Raw genomic sequence first — 25,693 nt, 5'->3', positions numbered from 1 at the left:
TAACCTGTGCATTTGGAATTACTATAATATGATTTTACAAAACAAATATGAGGATTCGGAAAATATATTTTGAGATAAGGTAACGTGAGGCATACTCATTCTCGCTATTCTTCTCGTTTAATATGAATATGAAAATAGACAGGAGTTTCAATTACCCGAAATAAGATATCCAAAGTTCTAGCTACGGAGATTATTTGATTATTTCTGTGTTATCCGAAATTAATTCCGTTTGTTATATGATTTCCCTTTTTGCTTTGATTTAAATAATATGAAAATATTATATTTTACAATGCATTCATTTAAATAGCTGTTCATTTAATCTAGATGAATCTGTACAACACAGAGCCGTACCAGGGTGACTCAGGCAACTGCCAGTAATGCTGCTTAAATAAGGATTTGAAAGGTAATAAAAACATTTAGGAGAAGCAATTATGAGGTCAGTTTCAGATATTAAAATCCGATTGCATGGTTGTGATGCTTTACAGGTGGACATTCTTTAAAACATTCATTTGATTATCTTTATTAAAATCAGAAATAGTTTCAAACTTTAAAATGTCAAAAGGCATTAATACATAATTTAGTACTGATTTAATTATTTTGTTACTAGATGGGAGTTGAAAAATCATTTCCTTAGCACAATTTTAATTGAAAAGAAGTAGATTACACGATTTGTTTAACATAAAAAATAGTTTCTTATTTACTTTGAGCACAGTAAATATAAAAAACACGTTTATGTCTTTTATTTTAGAATCCACGCATTTCATTTATTTACTTTAGTTCAAATAGAAATTGTCTGAATTTATACAAATAAAAGTAATTCCACTACTTAATTTTGTTGGAGAAAAAAGGAGTATTTTATATTGCATTACGAACGGAAAATGATTTTATTTTTCAATTACATAAATCTTCAACTTTTATTAAAATAAAAAAATAACAAAAATATAAAACTCTTTCTATTACACTAAACGAAATATTTGTTTTTGCTACAGTAAAAGGTAGCACAATTATCCAGAGTTTTCAAATACTTCGACTGGCTCTCGAGGAGTTTGCTTTCTGCTATAAGCAAATTTCCGATAGACATTTATTTATCTGTTTGAATGCGGCAAAGAACATGAGGTCTGAACCCAATCAAAAGAATTCTATGAAGTTATACTTTCTCTGAATTTTTTTCCCCCGCTGGATGGTGACAAAGACTTCACTTTAACGAATCAACGTTTTATATTATGCAAATTCGCAATTTATCACAGTGAAATTTTAAAATTCCTTTGCGAAAGATTCCTTTCTTAATTTTTCTAAGCTTTTTTAATACGATTGCAGAAATTAACTTCTTTTCGTTGTCAGTTTCTGCGAATGATACAATAAAGCAAAACTAGATGAGATTAGGTTAAATAATTAAACTAGACGTAATTAAATGGTCAGATGTAATTGTCAAATTTTTAATAACAAAGTATCTTGTTTACAGAAGAGAAATACATTCATTTAAAATAAAATTAATATTTCGATTAAAGTTTGTTGATGTGGTTTAAGCATATATTTCGATTTATTGTAATTTTCATTACATTTATAAAATTTTCTACAATGGGCTGAATTCTGTTAAAAAAAGTTTGAAATTCAATTTCTTTATAAAATGAAGCAATTTGTACTTTTGGACACGAATTAATATTAATTTATACTCTTTCGTCACAAGCGAGATTTTAACTTCCTTCATATATTAATGCCAATGAAATTCCTTATTTTTATATTGTTATTGTTTAAATAATTAATGTATCTATTTAAAAATTTAATACCACATTTATATTTAGTTGAGCTTTCAAGTAAGAAATACCTTTCCTTGGTTGTTTTTCATGGTTTCCTTAATATGCAACGTGAATAGAAGCCATTTTCTTTTAAAATGTCCTCCACAAAGGTATCCATCCTCTTAGGTAGGCAGCCCTTGTGTGTTTTGTTATATTCAGATTATCTACTCTAAACTGAAATAATTTTTCTCTAACTAAATCGATTAACAAAAAAATTAGGTTACCTTAACAGTACAACTTTAATATATTCTATGTGAAAACGCAACATAATTTACGGGGGAAAAAGAACTATTGTAATAAACTACAGAACTAATCTCTGAAATTTACATGAATCAAACATGGAAAAAAATTTTCAGCGTTGCAAAGTATCATGCCATTTGTAAAATTAAAATAATTAAAATATTTGTTATATATAATTAGAGCCTGGTTAGTGAAGTATGGCATCATTTGTAATGTGATACAGAGCACCACTTACGGAAGTAAGTGATTAATTTGTGAATGAATTTTGAAAAATAGCAGAGCACGGTCAGTCTCTCTTGATAACAGAATAGATACAGTGGATACAGTAGAATGTCTATGCATTCATCACAGCATATACTAGTTCCACGATTTCTTAATATTACACCAAGTAATATCACGCTATAAACTATCAATATTTTCGCTCTTTCGCATCGGTAGAGGCCAAAATCTGTTTCTCTTAAATATATGAAACGCCCGTAAATACGAAGTTTTGTTGGAATGAATTTCCTTCCCCCATACCAAGTAGTATGCTACAGCGTTAACAATAACCTACATAAGTAAAGCGATTACTTCTCTCTTGGTATCTCTGTGCGGTTTCACCTGTTGTGTGCAGTTTTTCCTTAGGAAAGAATTGCAATTGTGAGCATCAATGGCTAAACATTGATCTTAAACAAAAGAGAGAGAAGGTACATTTAAATAACAGAGCTAGTTTTAGTCACTTCAAAAGAATGATTGGCATAACATTTAAAAACTCTCGAAACCAATGAGCCATGTACTAACGTGATACGGGAAAGCATCAGGTAGAAAGCGTTCTGGCGACCTGCAAATGTCTGAATGCTCGGTCGTTTCGGGAGACTTGGCTGTGAAAGAGTTAATAAAAAGGAAATACCTAATCGCAAGCTATTAGCATAAAAATCAGTTTATTTCGAAAGGTTTATTGAAACATTTAACAGTTATCGAAGGGGCGAGAAAGTTCAGCGAATACTGATCAATAATAGACTTACTGATCAAAGATACTGAGCAGAGAATACTAATCAGTTGCGGTCAACTCATAAATTACCAACGACCGACCCTAAACACTGCAATACATACACACGCGCCTTCTAGAAGGATTTATCTCTGTTACGTATTATTCCTATACCTGCTTCAAATATGCAGTTGTAACCGCATCTAAATGTTTAGTATAGATTAATGTAACATTTATTACACTCTGCAAAATGTAAACGTTTCTTATGATCGAATAGGAATTGCATAAGTACAGATTTTAAAAATTACCGCCACCAAACAGAAAGATAAGCAAAATGACTTCTGAAAAATATGGAATATCCTGCATTTTAGCAATGGATAATATTCTGCGGTAAACCTTAGAAAGTTAACGAATATTACTCAATTTAATTAGTTTTGGACCATATCTCTCAGTCACTTTCAGTATTTGCATCCAAGGTAAATACACATAATACTGAATCATACATAGAACTGCAAAATCAGAGCTGATCCGTGAACATCATAGGAGTTAGAGGCCGCTTTATCGAAAAACCTGGGCGCAGATATTTGACTCCTTCACAACTACGTGTCTCTTACTTAAAGCCTAATCAATAAACGTTGGCAGTCGATATAATACTATTTTTTAAATTACATTTTTGTATGTAATGTAATTTTTAAAAAATAAATAAACAAATAACCTAAACAAAAGAAAGTAACTAAAAAAATCCCTAGAATCATTTGAATATTTGTGAGTTTTTCAAATTATCCTGTCTGCATATGGTTTCCAGTACATAGTTAAAACTCCTGTGTTAAGTTCACTATTTATTTTGATGCAGGGTGTTCCAATCGAAAGAGGCCCCGGGAAAAGTGTGATAAAGATTATGCAACAGAAGGAAATTAAACCAAATTTTTACGTAATATGCCTTTATGTTTGAGAAGGAAAATACATTAGAAGAGGTACTGGAAGTGATTTCCTTCCACCTGTATACACAGTTCAACATGGCGTTGCATTTTCTTATATGTTGCTCCCACATTACATGTGGTAAAGTGATGAAGCGTGATTCCACTTGTCAGGGTACTTGAACTAACGAAAACACATTTATGGAGTAGTGACAACCAGCATGCAGCCGTCGAAGAAACCTCTCATTCACAGAAGATGGGTGTGGTTTGTGCATTACCACAGCGGCGCATCATCGAGCCAATTGTTTTACATTATTGTCACTAGTGAATTGTACCAGGCACTTTTCATGAATTTGTAAGCCAGTTGGATGATGAGGAACTGATACTTGGCTTGACAGCAACATGGGGCAAAATGGCGACGCGTTTGTAGCGATTATGAAAGCGATGGAATCACTTTTCCAGACTTGATCTTCCTTGAGTATTTTTCTACGGGGTCGTCTTAAAAATAATGCGTACAAGCACAAACCACGCTGGATGTTCTGATTTGCGTTCTGATTCACAATGGATGTTCTGACGCAAATCAGAACATCCATTGTGAAATCCAAGGAGTGACGCCCAATACTCCGGCAGCAACATGCGCGAACATGCAGCGCCATGTTTAACTGTGTGTACAGGTAAAAGGCGATCACATCTAGCACCTCTTCTAATGCACTTTCATTTTTTAAACATAAAGGTATGTCATTTAGTTTAGTTTAGTTTCGTTTTCTTTTATTATAAGATTTTTATCTCACTTTTACCGGGACTTCTTTCGAGCGACACACCCTGTATTATTGCTTGAAATTTTCTAATAATACTTGCTATTTTTTACATGCATGTGTACATTTTAGTTGAATCATGTTTACGTTCCAGCAAACAAAATCCTGAACGAAAGTTTCCCAACATCAAAATAAATAACATTTTTCTTATAAAATAATTTGAATTAAAAAAAAAAAAAATTATTTCTTTTCAAGAGACAATACATCGTTATATTAATTTCCTACGTTACATTATTTCTTGAAATTAATTATGAATACTAACTTTTGCTTTACATATGAGTATGATTTTTCTCTTGACGTGATGATTATGCTTGCGCACCTGACAACAATTCTAATCAACTTATCCCATACAAAAGACTTTATTAGATGTGAGTAATTAACCCCAATCTACTGCATTTCTGTTTTTCTAATAATATGCATTTAGTCCTTAGAAAATTTTTGAAATTTGTTAAAATTCATATTTAAAATTCAGTAAGAAGAGCAGAAGGGGGAAAAACTTTTATTTCGGTTTCACGTTTCTTTGTATTATAGCTCTTCTTTCACTCCCAGAACTCATTTGAAAAAATATTTTTATGACAGCCTCTAACAAAGTCTTTTTAGGAACATGTGACTATTTTTTTTAAATCTAAGAATAACTGCTTCTTTCAAAAATCTGCATATTATGCTCTGCATCGGCTTTGACGAAAGAGTACAAAAAGTTAGGAAAGAAATCGTTAAACATTACGAATGAAGATGAAAAACCCCATAAAGAAAATAAACCGGCATTTATTTTTGCCGAACATATGCTCTCTCAAGTTGGAAGCATCATTAGTTTGAAAATTTTCGAAAGAAGATGGCGTTACTATCTACTGCCAGATTCCTCCATCACAGGTCGAGATTGAATTTCGAAACGAAGAAGAAAACGTATATAATAGGAGGGGGTTGAGCGAATGTGTAGAAAGTGGAAATGAAAAAGGACAAAGTGAACTTTTGAACTAACACTGGAAATACTACAAGGCATTCTGTTTTCAATCTACTTGTTCTATTGTGTTTTCCTACCCAATGTATGGTCTCCAGTCCTTTGTTGATTCGGAAGGCAGTAGATTTGAGTGTATGTATGTGGATTCAATTTAAAAAGGATATACTTTTTTCAGCCGTGGCTGTATAAATTGTACGAACTGAAGAAATTTCATTCTAAAGTTTGCAAACACAATCGATGTTGAAAATGAGAATTTTTTGCTATTGGAGTTAATAATTTTAGTTTTTAAAATAATTATTTAAAACACACCTCTCTTTCATTATTCTTTCTTAGTTTTGAATATTTATTACTATTGATATCTCATATATGTTGCACAACAAGCGATTTGATTATAATTTGAGACAGTATGAGAATATCTTTAATAAAAAAAAGTACTTCGATATAATTTTTACGCATAATCTTACATTTTTTACAGAGTTTTCGAAATACAACTTAGTGAAAAATTAATCTAATGAACAAAATTTTTATGCAGAATATTGTATTTATTCAATATTAGGAATAAAATATAATCTTGCCTCTTTCCTTTTAGGTATCTAATTAATTAAAAAAACGCTCTTATACTACACTTTATCTCGGTAATGTGTTCGAATGCCAAGGTATAACTTACGTTTTGTAAGTTTATAAGGTGTTTACATCCTCTTTTCTGTATGCCTTCGTGGTGTAATGGTAGCACACTCGGCACGTATTCGAGAGGTCAAGGTTCGAGTTCTCCGAGGACATTGCTCATTTTTCATGACTCCTTCTTCAAAAACATTCTAATGACTTTACAGTGGCACCCGACCTAAAAGGGGGTAGATGATGATTCTTCAACACCAGCATTTGGCGATTGAGTCCCCTAATCCCCAATCGCGTTTTAAAAGGGGGAGTATGTAAGGTATTTTCTCTTTCCTTTCTGCATGCCTTCGTGGTGTATCGGTGGCACACTCGCGGATTCGAACAGTTCACGCGCCGACAAGGGTATTGCTCATTTTTCATGTCTTCTGCTTCTGCTTCCTGATTACTATTCAACTTAACGTTTCGTAAGTTTTGTAAGTTAAGTTACTAAATTAATTTTAACTTGATATTTCTCAATTCTCATATAAATTCATTAAAAGATTTACACCATATAATGGTTTTACTTTAAATTCTCACAAAAAAATTAATTTTTTATTGCGCATCTGATATGAATTAAGTGAAAATCGAGATACATTTTAAAAACATTTCAATTGAGTACATTTCATTAAATGAAAACTGGAGTACTTTTTGCAAGTCTACTGAGACTCCTTTCCACATTTCTAACATCAGATTTAAACAGTATTACTTTTGCAATTTTCTTTTTAGCTTTGGGCAGTTGAAATGGCAACTTTAGAAAAGCAGCTTTGGGTAGCTTTAAAAAAGAGCAGTACCTTTGTTTCTGAGTAATGGTTGAATTTGATCACTCTCCTCTAATAATTTTGTGATTGGAGTATCACTCACTCACTAACATTAATAACTGCGAGTGATTTTTTAACTTCACGAGCCTTTTTATCCTCATTACACTAAATGAAATCAAAACTGTGCATTTTCAGCTTTAGCACTTTAATAACGTCATTGAACGCTGAGATAAAGCCTCCCTGGTTTACTTATATTTATTACTTGCCTACCTCCCACTTGTACTTCTGATACAAACAAGTACGCTGAATGAATGTAATAAATAATTTTAAAAAATATATTTTTCTTAACCTTACAGATTTCTTAAAGGTAAAAAGAATTAGACTGACTATTAAGATTTACTAAAATACACATACCGTTGTTGTTTATGTTTCACATTTATTAATTTAATTCTGATGTTAGATTATGTAATAAATATCAAATGCAATTTAACTTATTTCCAAAATTCTACACGTCAGTCTTTGAATATTGCTTATCGTATCTAATCTGCGATTTAAATCTATACGGTTTTAAGTGTTTCAAAATTATACGTCTTTAGATTCACACTGTTTATGTCGATAAAGTAAAGCTACTCCCTATCAAAAAAATTCAATTTTTACAGCAAATATTTAAATAACATAACATAGACATATAATGTCAACAAAAATAGCATATTGGGCTATAAATATGTGATGAAAATGATACTAAGCATTTTAAATTAAAACATTTCTAACGCTGAACTAAAGTAACTAATGTATAATCGACACATAATATTATATAAAATGATGGTATTCTATAAAGCTATCATTTATGCTTTTCCTTATTCATTACATTTTTCATTTGGCATCGGAAATTAATTTGTCTTCGTATTCCAAGTAGATATTAGTTATTTAGAATGTAAAGGTATATTTTTTTCAGAAACATTCCTGCTATAAATTCTTATCATTTTGAAAATTGTTGAAATAGTATGTCATTAGTGTCCGAAACGCCTACGCATTAAATGTTCGGCGATAAAAGTTATGTGCCACATAACTGTGTTTATGTAGATTTAATTTTTTTTTTAATTTCTGCCTTTTGGGGATATAAATTTCGTAAACTGAGAGCTACCTTTTGGTTATAAAAAAATAAATACAGCAATTCAATAAATAATTCATGCTGATTCAAAGATTCTGGTGTGGGTATTTATGATAAACATGAGCGTGAACTGAAGTTTTGAAATGCAACTGAAAATCAGCAAAATTCAAAACAGTAAGCGTCGAAAGTAAAATGAGATTTGTACCTTAAAATTAGGAAGAAAACTCTACTAAATTAATTTCGTTCCACAATCAATTATTTTCCAATAAATAATATGTATAAATTCTTTGAAGAGCTGTTATCATGCTAACTAGTTTTGCTGGCTTCATAACATTCTAAACCTCCAGATGACAGTACACACTTCGACTCATATGACTTAATTAAAGCATATTTTTCTCATCACTTAAATGCTATTTTTCTTATAATTTCTTTATTATTAAAATGCATCAAAAGAATAAATCTATATATTTTTTTATTTTATTATTAATATTTTCAACAGCATTGTGCATATGACTGAGTTCCAAATCCCCTAATTTGGAATTCGTGAATTAAAGCGCTTAATAAAGCGCTAAAATTAGCACCCTATGTGCGGGTTTCGGACCAATGCAAAAAAAAATATGGGGATGAAAATGGTCCTTGTGTATCCTTGCGTGCATTCGTGAGAGCTTTGTTCTCACATGTTTCATCCTCAGTCATATGCTTCTCTTAGCTCTCACACCAGCAAATGAGACAGCAAGGGTTAGTCATTATCCGTACTCAGACAAAACTTTAATGATCTATATCTTCATACCCACACATGGTGGGAAAAGAGAGATTTTTATTTCCAGCATCCTTAATAGAAGTGCGTCACACAATATGGGTAAGGCATGTCTTCACTGCAGTTTAATGTTACCATGAGTAGGTTAGAATATGTGAATCACTTATTTTTAAGGTATACGGGTGGGTAAAGTGTGTACTGTAGCGTTGTGCATTTTTTCCTTCAGTAGCATAATTTTTAATGTAGCATAGAGCATACTTTATTATTCCTTAATTGTAACGCAGTGTAAACTTCAATATTACTCTATTTAAAGTTGGAAATGTTTTATTATGGGTAATTTATCAATTAAATTAGATTACATTCATGTATTATATCACACAAATATTAACTTTAATATAATGCTTGTTATTACGCAAATTCAGGTACCTACGACGTCTTGAAATGCATTAATTTAAGGTTGATAATGTTATATAATTCGTAATTTATCAATTAAACTAGATTGCAGTTATGTATATCATACAAATATCAAGTTTAATATGTCCTTATTGTACACAAATTCCGAATTAAGTTGCTATAATTCCCAAACTCATGTACCTTAGAATCATTATCTGTAGATAAGAGGATAATTTTGTATAAAAAGTAAGTGTAGGTAGTTATACTACAAATATCATCTTAAACGATTTTCATCTCTTTCAACTTTGCAACGTCTTCACTCTTTTTAAAGATCTAGCATGCTTTTAACAGAGAAGAACATGCAACATAATAAAAATGCACTGGAACCTGATAAAGAGCACTTTATAAATATTTTAATTTTTTTAACTTATTAATTTGTTCTATAATTAATATGTATGGGAGGCAACGCGAATTTCTTGTAAAGATTATAAAACGCACTTTTTTTTCAGATTGAAAGTTAGGTCTTCAATGTTTAAAATTATTCAAATTCAAATGACTTTAATGTTTCAGTTTACTGCTAAACATTTTAGCAGTAATTAATACAGGGATAAAAGCGTGTGTTAAGTACAACCTCTGGCATGAGGTATAAGAAAGTTTAAGAAATATGTTATTCAGCAGTTCTTTTTATCTATAAAATGGCAACAACTCTTTTAGATTGTAGCCTATTTCAAAATCTTTAAGCACATTATTATTATTTTATATACTTGTGTATATGAGATGTTATTTTTATATATGTATGAGTATTGGTTACTATTGCTGCATATATATTATATTGCAAAAACAGAAGAGATAAATAAATATAGCTTTATAAGAACTACTAGGAATACAAAATATACCTAACGCATTTTTTGCTTTGATAGAGTTCATTTATTTAGGAAACGAAGAAGAGTAAAAGGAAAAAAAAATGTTAGAGGAAAAGTTATGCCTAAAACTCAACTCTGTTCACTTTAAAAAATGTAAACATTCATTTCTGTTTGTTCAATATATAAAATATGATTGACAGATAGCGGAAAAATTATCTGCAGTATTACCTCTAAATCCGAACGCACTCAATAATGCAGAAATGCTCTCCTTATATTTGCGCTGCCTTCTGGCTATATTTCTTCACTGTATAATTCAACGATACGATATCTTACGGAAGTTCACAAGAGCTTATATATAATCCAAAGGATGGTTCTTTGAGATCCGAAATAAACTTGCAATTTTTTTTTTCAATTTCTGAAGGTATAGTACGCCAGAATTTCTAAATATTCTTTCAAAATATTGCACAATCCGTATAAATGCTTATATAAAGAATTTAAATTTAGTTAAAGAAATAATTATTTTAAAATTATGATTTCTTTTTTTTTACAAAATTAACTAATCTTTTTGCATAAACTGTATTTCAATTTAATAAGCTAGACTCCTAGACTTTATGTAGTAGTTCAGAAGAACAGTATTCATAATATGTTGATATAAATAACTTTTGTTGTTGTTAGTTATCCTCGAAAGATCTGACATATGTCAGATGCTGCAGAAGGTTGTTGACGGCCAAAAAAATCTATAATAATGAGCGGATCGGATCTTAAGTCACCCTTAGAAAGTCCGATGCAGCTCAGAATGTGATCCGGTGAAGCTGGATGGTCACAGCATTTTTTACAATTGGGGTGGATTTTTCTTCCGCTATCAAAGGAAAGATATTTAAGGTGGCCACTTGTTAATCTAGTCAGAGCAGTCTAGGAGCCACGGTCACATTTGATTTCCAGCAGAGAGCCACGGGATATTCTTGTGTACCATTGATGCGTAGGTGGAATACGCTATATTAAATTTAGATCTTTCATTTGATTATAGTTCCTGATAAGGAAGCGAAGAGCCAGTGGCCGTTTCACTCTCGCTATCCTCTATGGCCAGTCTATCACTAATATTACCACCAATATTAACTTGTGATAGGATCCACTGGAGGTGGACGTCGTGCGTCTGAGAGATCTTTCTCAATTTGAGCAGAATAGATATGCTGGTTTCATCCTTTGCGGAGGAACAGCCATTAAGATGTTGTAGCCCACTGCGGCTATCCGATAAAATCCATCGTTCCCCGAAATCATAATAATAACCCATGATAGCATCAAGCCCCATATTAATCGCAATTAACTCGCTCTTTAAGAGAGAGCAATTGTCAGGGTTTTATTGTAGTCTCAAGATGGAGGTCCTAATAAAATACCACTGCCAGTACGATCTAGCAATAACTTTTATTACAACTGAATGGTTTTCCTCATATTGAGTTTCCGTGATTCATTTCAGTAGAAATATTTAAAGGAAGAAAATCAAAATTTTATAAAAATAATTTTCGTCAGCATTGAGTATTTTCATAAAGAACCACAGTATATATCATGGCAAGAAAAGTGCTTATACGGCATTTATTTTCACAACCGTTGGTTGCAGACTTGTTTTTCCAGTTAGAAAAACGTCTTAACGTATCCATGTTTTAGTATAGTTAAATTTAAAAAAATCAACCTTGTAAAAATTACCTTTTATAAGGTATCTCGTTTCTTATAGTTATATTTAGTAAACGTTTATGATCTTTATAAAGTATAAGTTACAAACGTTTTACTCACATACGACAAAAAAGTGACTAAGATGCTTAAATTCAAATTTGGGATTCTTGATGTCATTTTAGGCTTAAGGAGTCTTAAAAAATAAATTAGAATAATTCGAGATTGATTTTTTTCCTTTTAATGTCAGGCAGTGATACTCTTTTGTGATTTATTAATGTGTAATGTTCTTTAATTCATAGTTTTGTCACAAGAAGTGTGCCAAAAGCATTATCACAAGTTTCCTAATGCTAAAAATAAGTTATTAAAATTATCATTTACTGTTATTACTTTAGAATCAACCTAATAATCATACAAAAATTTATAAAACTAGAGATATGTTGTTATTTGTTGTTTATACAAATAATCTTAAGATTTAGGTATATATTCCTATATGTTACTGGCTTACACAGCACGTAAGTTTCTTTGAATAAAATTTCGTTTTAGAAAAAAAGTTATATTGATGAGCATTTTTTGTGACAATCTGCATAGTAATACCCTCACTTAATTTAACTTCAGGTACCTTTTACTAAAGTTATATTTCCTTTTTATCTGTGTATAATTGCAAACATGTCGCTCCTCATTTAATAGACGACCACCGAATATGATATGAAACATAAAAATTGACTATATCGGTCAATTTGTTTTTCGTACGGGAGTCAACATTTATGTATTTAATTTTTTTAAATAAATGCAAACTTTTCTGAGTGTAATTGCAGGGCGGCGCAACCCTGTAAAAATTTAGATTTCATAATATTTACAGAATTGAATGTTTAAACTTAAGAATGCCTAAACATGAATATTTGCGTCATTTAAAACATTTTTGACACTTTTAATATAGTATACCCACAACCAGCTGTTGCAAAAAAGCTACATAAGGACTTTTCTGGACAAATTAACACGTGATTCAAAAGATTTCAGAAAAAAAATTAAAGAAAGATCGGTAATAGGAAAATAAACCATTTTAACATAACGCTACCCGAGTTTAGTCGCAAATGCCACCTGAGTCTGTAAGATGTAGAGGAAGAACAGAAAAGGAATACAAGTAAGGTAATGCAACATTATTAGATATGCATTATAATACGAGGGTTGGGGCAAAGGTCATGGCAACTATTTTTTTCTTCTAGATATGTAAACGGATCATAAAACATATATGTGTCATGTGGAATTTCTGCAGGCATAGTGTGTATGCATAACTACAGATGGCTCTGTGATAGCTGGCTGTGTGGTAGCGAGGGCTCTGAAATCAGTCAGTTGGTGAGTGTCGTGCGGGATGGAAATAACAAGTGTTGAGCAGCGCGCTTACATCAAAATAGCCGTTCTCCGAGGGACAAATGCGATGGAATGTCACAGTGAATTAGTAGAAGCCCTTGGGAAGAATGCCCTACCATATCGTACAGTAGCGCGGTGGGTAAGAAAATTTCAGCAAGGACGTGTGTCAACCAGTGATGAGCAACGTTCGGGACGACCGGTGAGTGTGCCGTCATCGAGCACCTCATGGATGAAGACAGACGATGGACGTTACTGGAGTTAGGCCCATATCACACGGCGTTTGTTTCACACGAACAACTGTTTGGGACAATTTTTCTGCCTGGTTTACTATTGAAAGAAAGACGTGCGACATTTTTCTTCCTTTCGAAAAAAGTTGCAAGTTGTTCGCTTTCAACCAATCAGCTATCAGCGCCGAATGCTGTTAGCTTGTTTGTAATGGAGAACCAGTTTTCCCTGTGTTAACCCCAAAGCGACCTGTGGTGATTGGCTGTTGTGACAAAGCAGAAAAATTGTTCCAAACAGTTGTTCTTTCGAAACAAACCGACGTGTGATAGCAGCTTTAGAGAGGGCAAGTGGCATCGAGAAACGCATCGTCCACAGGATATTTCGTAATGAGCTACAGCTACGCAAAATCACTCCGCGGTGGGTACCGCATACACTGACGGAAGTTCAAAGGTGGGTGTGCTATGCAATATGCTCCGACCACTTTGCACGCTGGCAACAGGACGGCGATCAATTCTTTTCACGAATAATCGCCATCGATAAATTTTGGGCCAGGGCATACAAACCAGAACTGAAATGTCAGTCCTTGGAGTGGCGACATCCTGGATCACCAAGGCAGCAGAAGGTCCGTCAGAATCCTTTTCCAGTCAAATTGATAGCGATCGTCGCGTATGACGTTAGGGGTGTCATTGTTTGTCACTTTCTTCCTCATGGCAAGCAGTTATCGCACGGTACTACAGGGACTCATGTCAACTTTATGTGTATTGTGTTATCATTCTTTTGCACGGTGAAGACCATATTGCCCTGTATACTACCGTAATAAATTCGTGTGTTACGATATTTCAGTGCTAGTCATTGTCCACACATGTAGTTAAGCCCTTGTTATCAAATATGTCAGACCTCTCGCATGCATTTGCCCCAACCATTCTTAGCTAGAGATCAGTATCAGAGACAAAGGAACTCTTGTACGCCAAACTTTTAAGCTGCACATGCAAGAGATGTAAGCACTCGTCATACAGAACTCGCCATTTTTTTTAACTGAGTTAAGTCAGTGTGATATGAAATAGTTCATCCGCTTGTACGTAGACTGCGTTCATTTTGGTCTAAGTTTTTTCCGTTAACAGCAGGAGTGGGTGTCATACTTACCCGACCACAATGGATGTTTATGTCGAAGGATCTAGTTTCACACAAATCTGTTATACAAACGCGCAGCTGTTTCATGATGGAACAAGCGTCTGCTTGTTCCATCATGAAACAGCTGCGTTTAAAATATAATTTAAACCGTTTAAAATATAATTGCACTGCGGCTCAACTATTTTCCTTTGCTACATCATAAGCGAAGTGCATATCAGCTCTTTATAAAACACACTAATAAAACAAATTTCTTCCACAATAACTGCGTCTCGTAGGATAATATGAGTAACTCGCCCAGCTCTCAGAGATTTCCAAGCAGACAACACCTTCTGGCATATCTGTATGCCATTTTCATTTACTGTGTGAAAATGATTTGTTTTTGTATCCCTTCGAGGTTTGCCTAAGATATTTTGAATTATCCTGAATAAAATAGTTTGATTAAATCATCGATGAAAGAACTAGACTGTAAATTTACATATTCAAGCAACGAAGACTTGTTTCGTCCAAATCCTTTTGATTTCGGTTTTTTGTAAATAGTATTTTATATGGATATCATAAATCAAAATTGAAGTTCCTGTAGAGATATTAGGCTAAAAATGAGAAGAATTCAAGGAAGTCATTAACAGTACCCGGCTTTCTGTAAATTCATCAAATCCAAATTTATTCAGTATTGAATGAGAAAGTCTTCATTCAATATAAAATATTTTATATTTTTTTCTTATTAAATATTGTATGTGGAAGATCGAAAGAAAATAATTTAATCCTGTTTTCTACCTAAAACTTGCACCTTTCATCAGACATTTAATCACAGTATTATAAAAGTTGTTATTTTTTATAACACTTTTATCTACATATTCCATGAATGGAAAGAAAAAATGAAAGAAAAGAATGCGAGAAGAAAATATTCCAAGAACGAAAGCCTTTTGTGTAATGCAAATAAGATGTTTCTAAAAATATATGTAATGCATATATCATTGGATTCAATCAGAAAGACGAGCAGAGATCTAGTTATAAGAAGCACCTTACAAATATGTTATTTATAAACTGCAAAACACCTTTTCCATATGAAAATATTTTTGGACACTGAAGATGAAAAGATAGATAATGCAATAACTAAATTTATTATTTTTTATTTTCAGAATTTCAAAATCCATATCAAAGAAATATCCAAAATATTTCTTGGAATATTAAAGTGTGCATTTTCCTGGAAAATAAAATTGCCTATACTTCGTGATTCAAAAGCCATATAATTTTATTTCAAAATTGAATTAGATTCAGAACTAAAGTGTAAAATAAAAATCTTTCAGAAATATTAATATAAATATAATATTTCTGATAGGCGTTTCTTAGTATTAATTAAACATACTGCATACGAACTGTGTTTAATTCGCAAGAATATTAAAATATATTATTAAAATGTTTTGATCAAATTCCTGATTTCAGAGCGACAATAATTAATCCGAATTTTTTAATAACTTAAAAGTTTTAATTATTTACTTATTTAAAATTTTTTTTAGTTCTGAAAATTCCTTTTTTGATTCCACGCTGTATGAGCAGAATGTAATACTTTTTATGCGAAGTCTTCACTTAACGAAGAAAACTGAGAATGCATAGTTTTTCTATTACGTGTTGAAGCTGCGAAGAAAACTGTGCATGTATAGTTTCTCTATTACGTGTCAAAATGCCATGTACCATATATTGCTCTAAATTAATCATTTTAAGTAGATGAAGAGTTAAAAACGTGTAATCTTATTCACGAGACTTAGATGAAACTGCAAACCGACGTTACTGCCTAATAATATTAAGAATAATCATTTAATATTAAGTAATAACATATGTTCCCAGCGTGTGAATAATAATGTTAATTATGAGCATAATTAACAGGAAATGAATAGCATTTGTTATTGTACGTATGTCTGAAAAATGACATTCTAATCATATAGATGGGCACTGCAGAAGAGTAAGATTTATGATAGTGGAAAATAAGCTCACACTGTTCGATACGTTTTGCAAGCAACATGAATAAAATTTTTATTTGACTGTGCGTATTTCATAGCTTTAAAAATGAATTATTACTTTCACAACTTTTTCTGTCTAGAAAGAATATACTTTGTAATGTATTACGTACTCTTCACTCTTCTGAGTATGAATGAGAAGATTGCGGGTTACACATAGTCTTAGAGATAACTTACCACAGCAGTTGTTCTCCTGTACAATCTGTGGTGATCAGCAATAACTTCCATGATGTCATAAGCAGTTATTGAGGGAGGTTCGTTTCTTCTGGCCAGAAGAGCCATTCTTGCACTATGTGGGACAGAAAAATTAAATCGAACAAAAGCAGCGTCGTTATGGAGGAACCACAGGTTCCAAGATTCATGAGAAGAGAGATGTTTACTAAGAATTTTTCCGAGGTCTATCTTCTTGTAAAAGGTCACTTCAGTTGGGCTAAGGAAGCAAACACGTTGGCTTGGCGGAGGAACTCCAACTGGCAAAGAAACTAGAAAGGAAAATAACGTGTTCCTTGTATAGCAAAACAGCTATGTGAAAACATGTCCGACAATTAAATATATAAAGCATTTTATGAGTAAATGTTTTAAAAAATTAGACCTTTATACATACATGCATATTCCCAAATTTGGGAGAACAGATGAATTTAGGGGGAGATCACCAAATTCAGAATGTTACTTTTGAGGTCGCCAATTATTTTTTAAAGCAAATACCGTATTTTGTTATATATATATATATATATATATACATATTACATATGCTGATACAGTCAAACCCGCTGTAGCGAACTTCAAGGACTGAGATTTTGGCTATAAGAGCAAACGTTTTAAAAATAGCTGCAGGCAGGTCAGCTGAATATTAGACAACTGGTGGGTTGAATATCGATGAAACAGTCACACATAGGAGCCCACTTTAACTGGTTTTCAGAAGACGTCAGCTGGACTTTTGTTCTCTTTACGGATGAAGTATTGCTTGATTTACAAGCTGAATCTTGAAGGTTATTGATATGGAGAATGCACGAAACTGTCACGCCAGTAACATCCTCAAAATAAATGCATACAGAGACGTTGCTTTGATAGTTAGGCAGGAATTATTATCGGAATCAGCATTGATCTACGTATATTTCCTGACGGTATTGTGACATCCTTACTAAATATGTTTGCCCATTTTTGTAGCTATGAGCTTTGTTAGCTTTAATTATATAATCAATGTGCAATTGCATACCTAGTGTTAAAATGTTTTACATTGATGTAAAGAACATCTGCGAATATCTCGTTGGGTCGGTTTCTAGTGGGGTCCGACTGTCTCCCAGAAGGTACAATAATGCGGCTGAGCAGTACCTGTAAAATCACCATCGAAGTTTTCTGCTGCATCCACTTTTCCCTGTCCCTGCAATTGTTATGAAAGATACTGCGCGAATCGTCAGGTTTCACTTTGTCAGCCAGTACTTAAAATCGGAGGTAATGTTTCGTAGATAACTGACCATCATTATTATTCGAATTCAGTTCCATCGAGCATATATAAAACACTCTTAGAGAATGCTTAATTTTTAACTAAGATTTTTCTCGGAACATTTACAAGATAGGAATATGTTTATTTCGGGAATGTGCAAGTGTACCCAAACCGGGATATACGATCTTACTTTTATTATGAATCGGCGCTATTGAGCATGTATTTCCAGCAAATGTCATCACGTTCCGTATTGAGAGATCGCCAAAAAGCTGTTCTGCCGTCAGAAGTTCTATGGTTTTATTTACCATTATAATTTAGCCACTTCTTTATCATTTTCTTTGAATTTTTCATATTTAACGCTTTTTTACTACACCTCCTTATCTATGAAAGTTTCAACGAATTCAGTTTCATTTTTTACCTTAACCTTTGGAGGTGAGAACAGAAACTACAGAAGTATTCTGTTTCTTTAAAATATTACCATAAGAAGTATACACTAATTTTTAATCATATTTGCTTCTTTTTATTGTATTATGCCAAAAGTTTGCTTTTCGAAATTGTGTCTTTTGTTTGCAGAAATTTTTAAAAAAATTTACTTACACTGGAGAGAAACAATAATTTTCAATTCATATCCTTTATTTTGTAACCAGAAGATAACAGGCATCCCAAAAGTAATACACAAGCTTAAAAATTTGCTGTCGATATAATGTAATACGGAGGTTAAAGCTTTTTCACCACAAAACGTGTTTTCATGTTTTTTATCTCTTCTCACTAATGTTAATTTTCTCTGTGTTCCATACTCTATGGTGCGGTTTTTACTCCATAACAGCCGTATAACTTTTTCTTTTGACTATGAAATTAACTGTAAGCACATTATACGCTACATTCGACAAAGTTATAGGTTTCAATGAAATTAAAAGTAGTTTCTTTTCCTGTATAATATCAACATTTATTTAATTTTTAATTGAAGAAGACAATAGTGACTCATGCTATAAATGGAACTGCATATTAAATATAAAATATACAATAAACAATCAGGATACCTCCTATTAAAGCATTAACTGCAGCCAAACTTTCAAAAATAAAAGAGGGATAATAAAGAATGTTTAGAAATCCATGAAATTTTTCTGCATGTCACAAACCTCAAAAAAGAAAAAAAAAAAAAAAAAAATCCCCAAGCAAGAGAAGTAAGAAAAATTAAACAAAAACGAAACTTTACTAACTTCTGCTTGGGCTGGGTACTGTAGTACCAGTGTAACTGTCAGCCGTACCTCTTTCTTCAACAACGATGCACGGTTTACTTGATTCAGCTGTGCTTATCGAACTTGTAGCTGTAAGAAAATAAAGAAAACTTAGAATATTTTTCATTTATGGGATTTAAAAAACTTTTTTCACTGTTTAACAGCTAGAAAACATTAATATTTATTAATAATAATAATAGATTTTCAAAATACATAAAAATCAAGATTACTTTCAATAAATGAGTGCATCGTAACTAATGAAATAATTAAGGCACAAAATCAAAACACGATATTTTTTAAATTAATAAAATGGTGCATTTCTAAATAAAAGGATTTATTCTTTTCTTACTGAAAAAAGACTGAAAAGGAAATTCAAAACAAGATAGCATAAAGTTTGAGTGAAAAAGAAATAGACAAAAGAATAACAGTAAATAAGCATAAAGAAGAAACAACATAGTGGGATTTAAAAAAAAATTGCTTTTTTCAAATCAATCCTTTTTTTTTCCCACTGAAAAATAGCTGATGATAATTATTTTTTTTAAATGAAACAAGAAATCATTATCTGAAATATGCTTAACTTTTCTTATCATTCAGAGACGGACTGAGAACATTTAATATTAATAACATCTCAAAATCCGATAAAGCCTTTTCAAAGTTGGAATTCCTTCTGTCTTTCTAAACAGAAAGACGGCAAGTCATATTTATGAAAACAAACTATTCGATATAAATATAAATAATTACATTTGTAAATATTTTATAATCTTTTGTTTGCGGATATTTTTATCTTCATTATATTCGTAAATAGGCCACTATATATATATATAAAATTAATTTTACAATTTTCTATTTAATATTTTAGAACCACATATAATGTGTGTTATAATTATTTACCTGCTTGTTTTCCTTCAGATTTCATGGTGAAATTAAATTATTTAGTTTATTCTATGCTATGTAAAATTTAATAATCATTAAAATTTCTTGCCTGGATTTAGTATGAATGTCCATCTTAGTTTCCCCATAAATTAATATCCGTTATTGAAAAGCTGATGCGTATTAGCTCTTACTGTAGTCTTATCAGGAAAGATTTCATAAAAATTGTTTATAAATACCTGGACATGTAGACCATTAAACAAGAATCATTAAGACTCAGATTACCTTCTCGGTGGCGGAACTGAGAAGTTGAATTAATGTTTTCGTATTTTTTCCCTGTGTGTAAAGCATTTGACCAGTTTCTCTTAGAAAGCAATCCGCGAAGGTATCTTTCCCAAGGCAGACAGCATTTGAGTATTTTATCATAATAAAATAAATTAAGGTTTCAAGACACGTCTAATGAAAATTTTCATTTTAAGTTTAAAAGCAATATTATAAGCTTTAACGGTCATGATAGTTAGAACACTGAAACTTCAGATGATGGTCATATCAGCATGTGAATTATATGTAAATCCATGATTATCTAGAACGTGAACAAGCTTAAAACTATGCTTTCGCCGCAGTTTAAGACTTAAATATTGCAGAAAAAGGTTTCACCTTACTTTTTTTCTAAATTATAATTATTTTTATACTATGCTTATTATTATAATTATTTTTAAACTTCGCGGTTTTCAAAATGCGATGAGAAACACTACCTTATCTTTCCTCCTTCCAAAAAGACGCAAAGGAAAATTTTACAGAAAACGTTATGCCATTATATGTGGAGACGAAAGGCATTAGCAGGATCAATAGCATCATTTCGTATAATTATCTGAATACCGTATGGTAATGTTTATAACATTACTTCAGTGTTTTTGATGACCACAATCAGCTGGATAAAATTATTAAATAATATCTTTTGTACATGTCGTAAGTGTGCTCTCAGCACAAATACGAGATATGTGTCTTTTGACATGAACGGTATTTTTCTCGTCGTTGAGACGAAAATGGGGAAAGTATATGATCATAAAAAATACGATCTAGATAAAAAGATGAGCTATTAAACTGAAAGAAGGCGAGAAAGCCATTTTGTGAATTGGTGGCGTACAAAACGATTCACAGAAGAAAAGATGCACAACATTTCGATGGATAGCAGAATAAAGCTTCCACAAGAATGGTTATTACGCTTCATTTCACTTGAATAAAGAAATGTTACATCAAAGTTCTTTATACATACATGGCAGTTTTCAGATATAAACATTTGTTCTTTGCGATGCTCATGATATCTGAAAACTATTATTAAAATTGGCTACAGAGTCACTAAAAGCGCTACTGTGTCCAAATAATATGAATGTAAGGGGGAACAAATCGGGAGTAAGTTTGTTTCCAAAGGTGCTATTTATAAGATTCGCCATTTCACATTCTGATTCTTAAAGTTCTCATTAAAAGTCTGAATTCAGTTTCTCGAATATGTCAAGTTTAAAGGTTTTACGCAATAAATTATTTTTTGCAGTTAGCAAGACTTTGCATGGCATCTTCAATAGTATTACGACAAACTGCTGTAGGGTTTATATTTATTTTAACTAACATTTATTTTAAGTTTAAACTATCTTTCCTGTCAAGCCTTACTTTCCCCTGGAACTGCCAATGCCAGAATATGTAAATTTGAGTAGAACGCGCAAGCATTCAAATTATCAGCGGAAGTAGTATGGTTTAAATAGAAGGAAACAAGTTCAGTTGGAGTTATTCTTACTTAGCGAGCGCGGAGGTAGTTATAGAGATTTGAAGAACCCCGCGTTGCGGCCTATGTGCTTGGCGGGAAGTAGTTGCAATTGTTCCAGTGAGCTTCAAGTCTGCTGAATTAGCTGCGGTATTTGTAAAACGCGGTGAGTTAGTTATTTTAGAGAACCTCGTAGTTAGAATCTTGTCTTTCTTTTCAGGTTATTATTTTATTTTGACTGCCGAGTTGGCAAAGTTTGTAAGCGTCAAGAGGACGCAATTGTAAATTAGTACGTTGAATAAAAAGGGACTTAAACCCTTTATAAGACTCTGTGGTTTATACAAGCTTTCACAGTCACCTCTTGGTTGCGTGCTAGTTAGAGGCGCGCAACGTTATATTGGCGCCCGAACACTTATCGAACTGAAATAGCCGAAAACTGGATGGAAGCCGCTGGACAACACCAAGAAATGGTGTTCTAACTCAGTTAGAAGGATTTGGATACCTGGTCCAGACTTTGAGAGCATCAATCAAGCCAAACGTCTATTTCGACGGAAAAAATTCGGTGTCCGTATTTTTAGAAGGTATAGAAAACCACTTTCAGCTCTACCCTGTGCCTGAAAGACAAAAAGTCGCCATCGCCACATCAGCACTAAGAGGACAGGCCGCGCTATGGTGGAAAAATATAGGCAAATTTCTTCTAGGTGAATTTGGAAGCCCGACGTATACTTTTGAAAATTTCAAAAAATCGTTAGTAAAGGCCTTCCCCATAGTGAAAGATCGCGCACGGCTGGAAGCCGAGGTATATAGTTTCTATCAACGGGATACAGCACAATTGACGGACTTTATTTTACGAAAAATCAAGCTAACGGATATGCTGTATGGCAAGAAACCCGATGCGGAGATTATTGAAATAATATTACCAAGATTGTTACCCGCTGTCCAAGACTACTTTGAAATTAGAAACCCAAGAACATTGCAGGAACTCTTCGAATTGGCGGTGAAGTTTCAAAATCGCAGATTCGCGGAAAGAGCGAGAGGGGAAACATATTCTCAAAGTACCAGAAGGAAGGAGGAAACAAGAAATGGAAATCGCTCATATGGGGGAAAGAACTATCAAGCTAACGCATCGAAACTTGAAGGGCAAGGCCCAAAAAGAAAATTTGAAAATAAGCATCCGCGTACCCAGAAGACACAGATTGAAAGGAAAGCTTTAAACGATTAGAGGGGCCTGTGAAAGGGAGGGTCCAGACCCCGGAAGTTTTAGAAAAACCCTCAAATAGACATCTAAATACAGTCATCGTAAAAAACTCACAGCTACCAATTATACAAGTCCTGGTTGGCGATGTACCAGTAGAAGCCCTCATCGATACAGGAGCAGAAGGAAATTTCATGAGTGAAAAGTTCTTCAAAAAGAATTTTTATAGGATACGACTCTTTAAAACCAGAAATACGGAAATTATAGCGGCGCAAGGAAAAACATGTCACTGCATCGGGAAAGTATCATTAAACATACAGGTAAAAGAGGAAAATCTCAAAGTATTAATTTTTGTGGTGAAACACCTCCAACACTCTCTTATTTTAGGTATGGACTTTTTAAGGGCCGCGAGGGCCAAATTGGATTTTCAGGATAGTTCCGTGGTGCTGGAGATGGACCAGAGGGTGGTGGAACCTGCGGAGACACCTGAATTGGACCTTAGCCATTTGAATGACCAGGAAAGTATAGCAATACAGCAAGTGGTGAGTAATTTTTCTCATTTGTTTTCAGAAAAACCGGGAAACTGTCAGATCGTGACTCACAAGATTCAATTAAATGCCGAAAAACCTTGTAGGACTAAACCTTACCGCTATGACAAACAAAAAGACGTAATCATCGAAGAACATATTCAGGAGATGTTAAAGAATAAAATAATAACGCCCATAAATAGTGAATACGCGATTCCAGTCGTACTATGTAGGAAAAAGAACGAGTTTCCTCCTTCGGATAAAAGGGCTTGGAGGTTTGCTATCGATTATAGAAAACTAAATAGCATAACTAAATTCCCAGTTTACCCTTTGTCGGTTATAGACGAGATCATTAGACAGATCAAATCGACGAGATATATGTCTACTTTGGACTTAACGTCTGGCTACTATCAAATAGCTATGAGACCCGAAGATATACATAAAACCGCGTTTATAACAAAATCGGGCACTTATGCATTTTTATGCATGCCTTTTGGGTTGTGTGGGGCCCCATCAACATTCCAGAGAGCTATGGACATTGTTCTAAAGCCTGTCCTAGGAAAATCAACTTTAATTTATCTAGATGATATAATTATAACGAGTAGTACGTTGGAACAACACGTTAATGACCTCGAACAAGTTTTTAAATTATTAAAAGAGGCCGGTCTTACAATTAACGCCTCAAAATGCAAGTTCGCAACTAAAGAACTTAAATATCTTGGTTATAAAATTTCACAAAAGGGTATAGAAACGCAAGATTCAAAAATAAAAGCTATTAAGAATTTCCCACCGCCCAACACCGCCAAGAAACTTTCGTCTTTCCTTGGACTATGTTCTTACTATCGATCTTTCATAAAAGATTTCGCTAATATTGTTGAACCACTCTTAGTAATCAAAAGAAAAAAGAGTAAATTTACGTGGACAGCGGAAGCTAACACGGCTTTTGAAAGATTAAAAGAAGCGCTTATTAATGCCCCTGTTTTAAAATTCCCTGAGGGGGACGAAAACCTGGAAATTGCGGCAGATGCATCAGACTATGCGGTGGGTGCGGTTCTTATGCAAAATAACCATCCGCTGGCATTTTTTAGTAAAACATTGAATCAAACACAAAGGAATTATACAGCTACAGAAAGAGAAACATTAGCCGTATTAATGGCTGTACACAAATTTCGAGTTTATTTCGGCAAATCGCCAGTAACAGTCTTTTCGGATCATGCGGCGGTTTGTAGACTTTACTCGGGAAAAAACCTAACGCCCAGGTTAATAAGATGGGCTTTAAAACTCCAAGAATATAATATCACAATAAAATATAAACCGGGTAAGGAAAACAATGTAGCTGACGCACTTTCTCGTATAAAACTGGACGATGAAGGTAATGAACTTAAATGCGCTGTGTTGACTTCAAAAATTTTAGATTCTAGAGATACGGTTATTACTGAACTGAAAGCTGATTCTGAATTTGGAAATATCTATGCTTATTTGAAAGACCCCGAAGGCTTTGAGCATACAGATATCGATGCGATAAGAAATAGAGCAAAAAACTATGAAATAATAGATAATTTATTATTCTATACGAAAACAACGAACGAAAATCTTGAGTATAAGCCAGTCATCCCAGCCTCGCTTCGATTAAGCATTTTGAAGGAGTTGCACGAAAAAAAAAACAGCGGGCCACCTCGGGGTCAGAAAGACTTTAAAAAGGGTACGCGAGGCGGTATATTTCCCGCAATTATACAAAATAGTAACGGCGTATGTCAGGTCCTGCAATCAATGTCAGTTAATAAATGATATTAATTACAGCCCGGCCGGGTACTTAAATAGCATTCGCGCTACATTTCCGAATGAAATTTTAGGCATAGATCTCCTTGGTCCCTTCCCCCAGAGCGAGTTAAATAAAAATCGTTTTCTTTTAGTAATAGTAGATCATTTTTCAAAATGGATAGAAATTGTTCCACTTAAACGCGCGTCAGCCAAAACAGTCGCAGATGCATTCTTACACAGATACATTTTAAAGTACGGTGCAC

At 33.1% G+C, this 25,693-nt stretch overlaps 1 protein-coding gene across 6 annotated transcripts in view; it reads right to left on the bottom strand.

Annotated features, from left to right (window-relative positions):
• Positions 1-25,693, bottom strand: part of LOC118192698 (teneurin-a-like) — a 1,025,489-nt gene that overhangs the window by 332,387 nt on the left and 667,409 nt on the right. For all 6 annotated transcript variants that reach the window (XM_085809689.1, XM_085809693.1, XM_085809690.1 and 3 more), the window contains 2 exons: positions 19,301-19,408; positions 16,814-17,118 (listed from right to left, as the gene is read on the bottom strand). In XM_085809689.1, the coding sequence (XP_085665815.1) occupies positions 16,814-17,118; positions 19,301-19,408 (413 nt within the window). The remainder of the gene's footprint in view (positions 1-16,813; positions 17,119-19,300; positions 19,409-25,693) is intronic.

This window comes from Stegodyphus dumicola, chromosome X2 (assembly GCF_044657685.1).
Source record: "Stegodyphus dumicola isolate Sdum_Otavi_A_Nest chromosome X2, ASM4465768v1".
NCBI classification, from domain to species: domain Eukaryota; kingdom Metazoa; phylum Arthropoda; class Arachnida; order Araneae; family Eresidae; genus Stegodyphus; species Stegodyphus dumicola.
The sequence above is the reverse complement of the archived record's forward strand: the minus strand, read 5'-3'. Positions and strand labels throughout refer to the sequence as shown.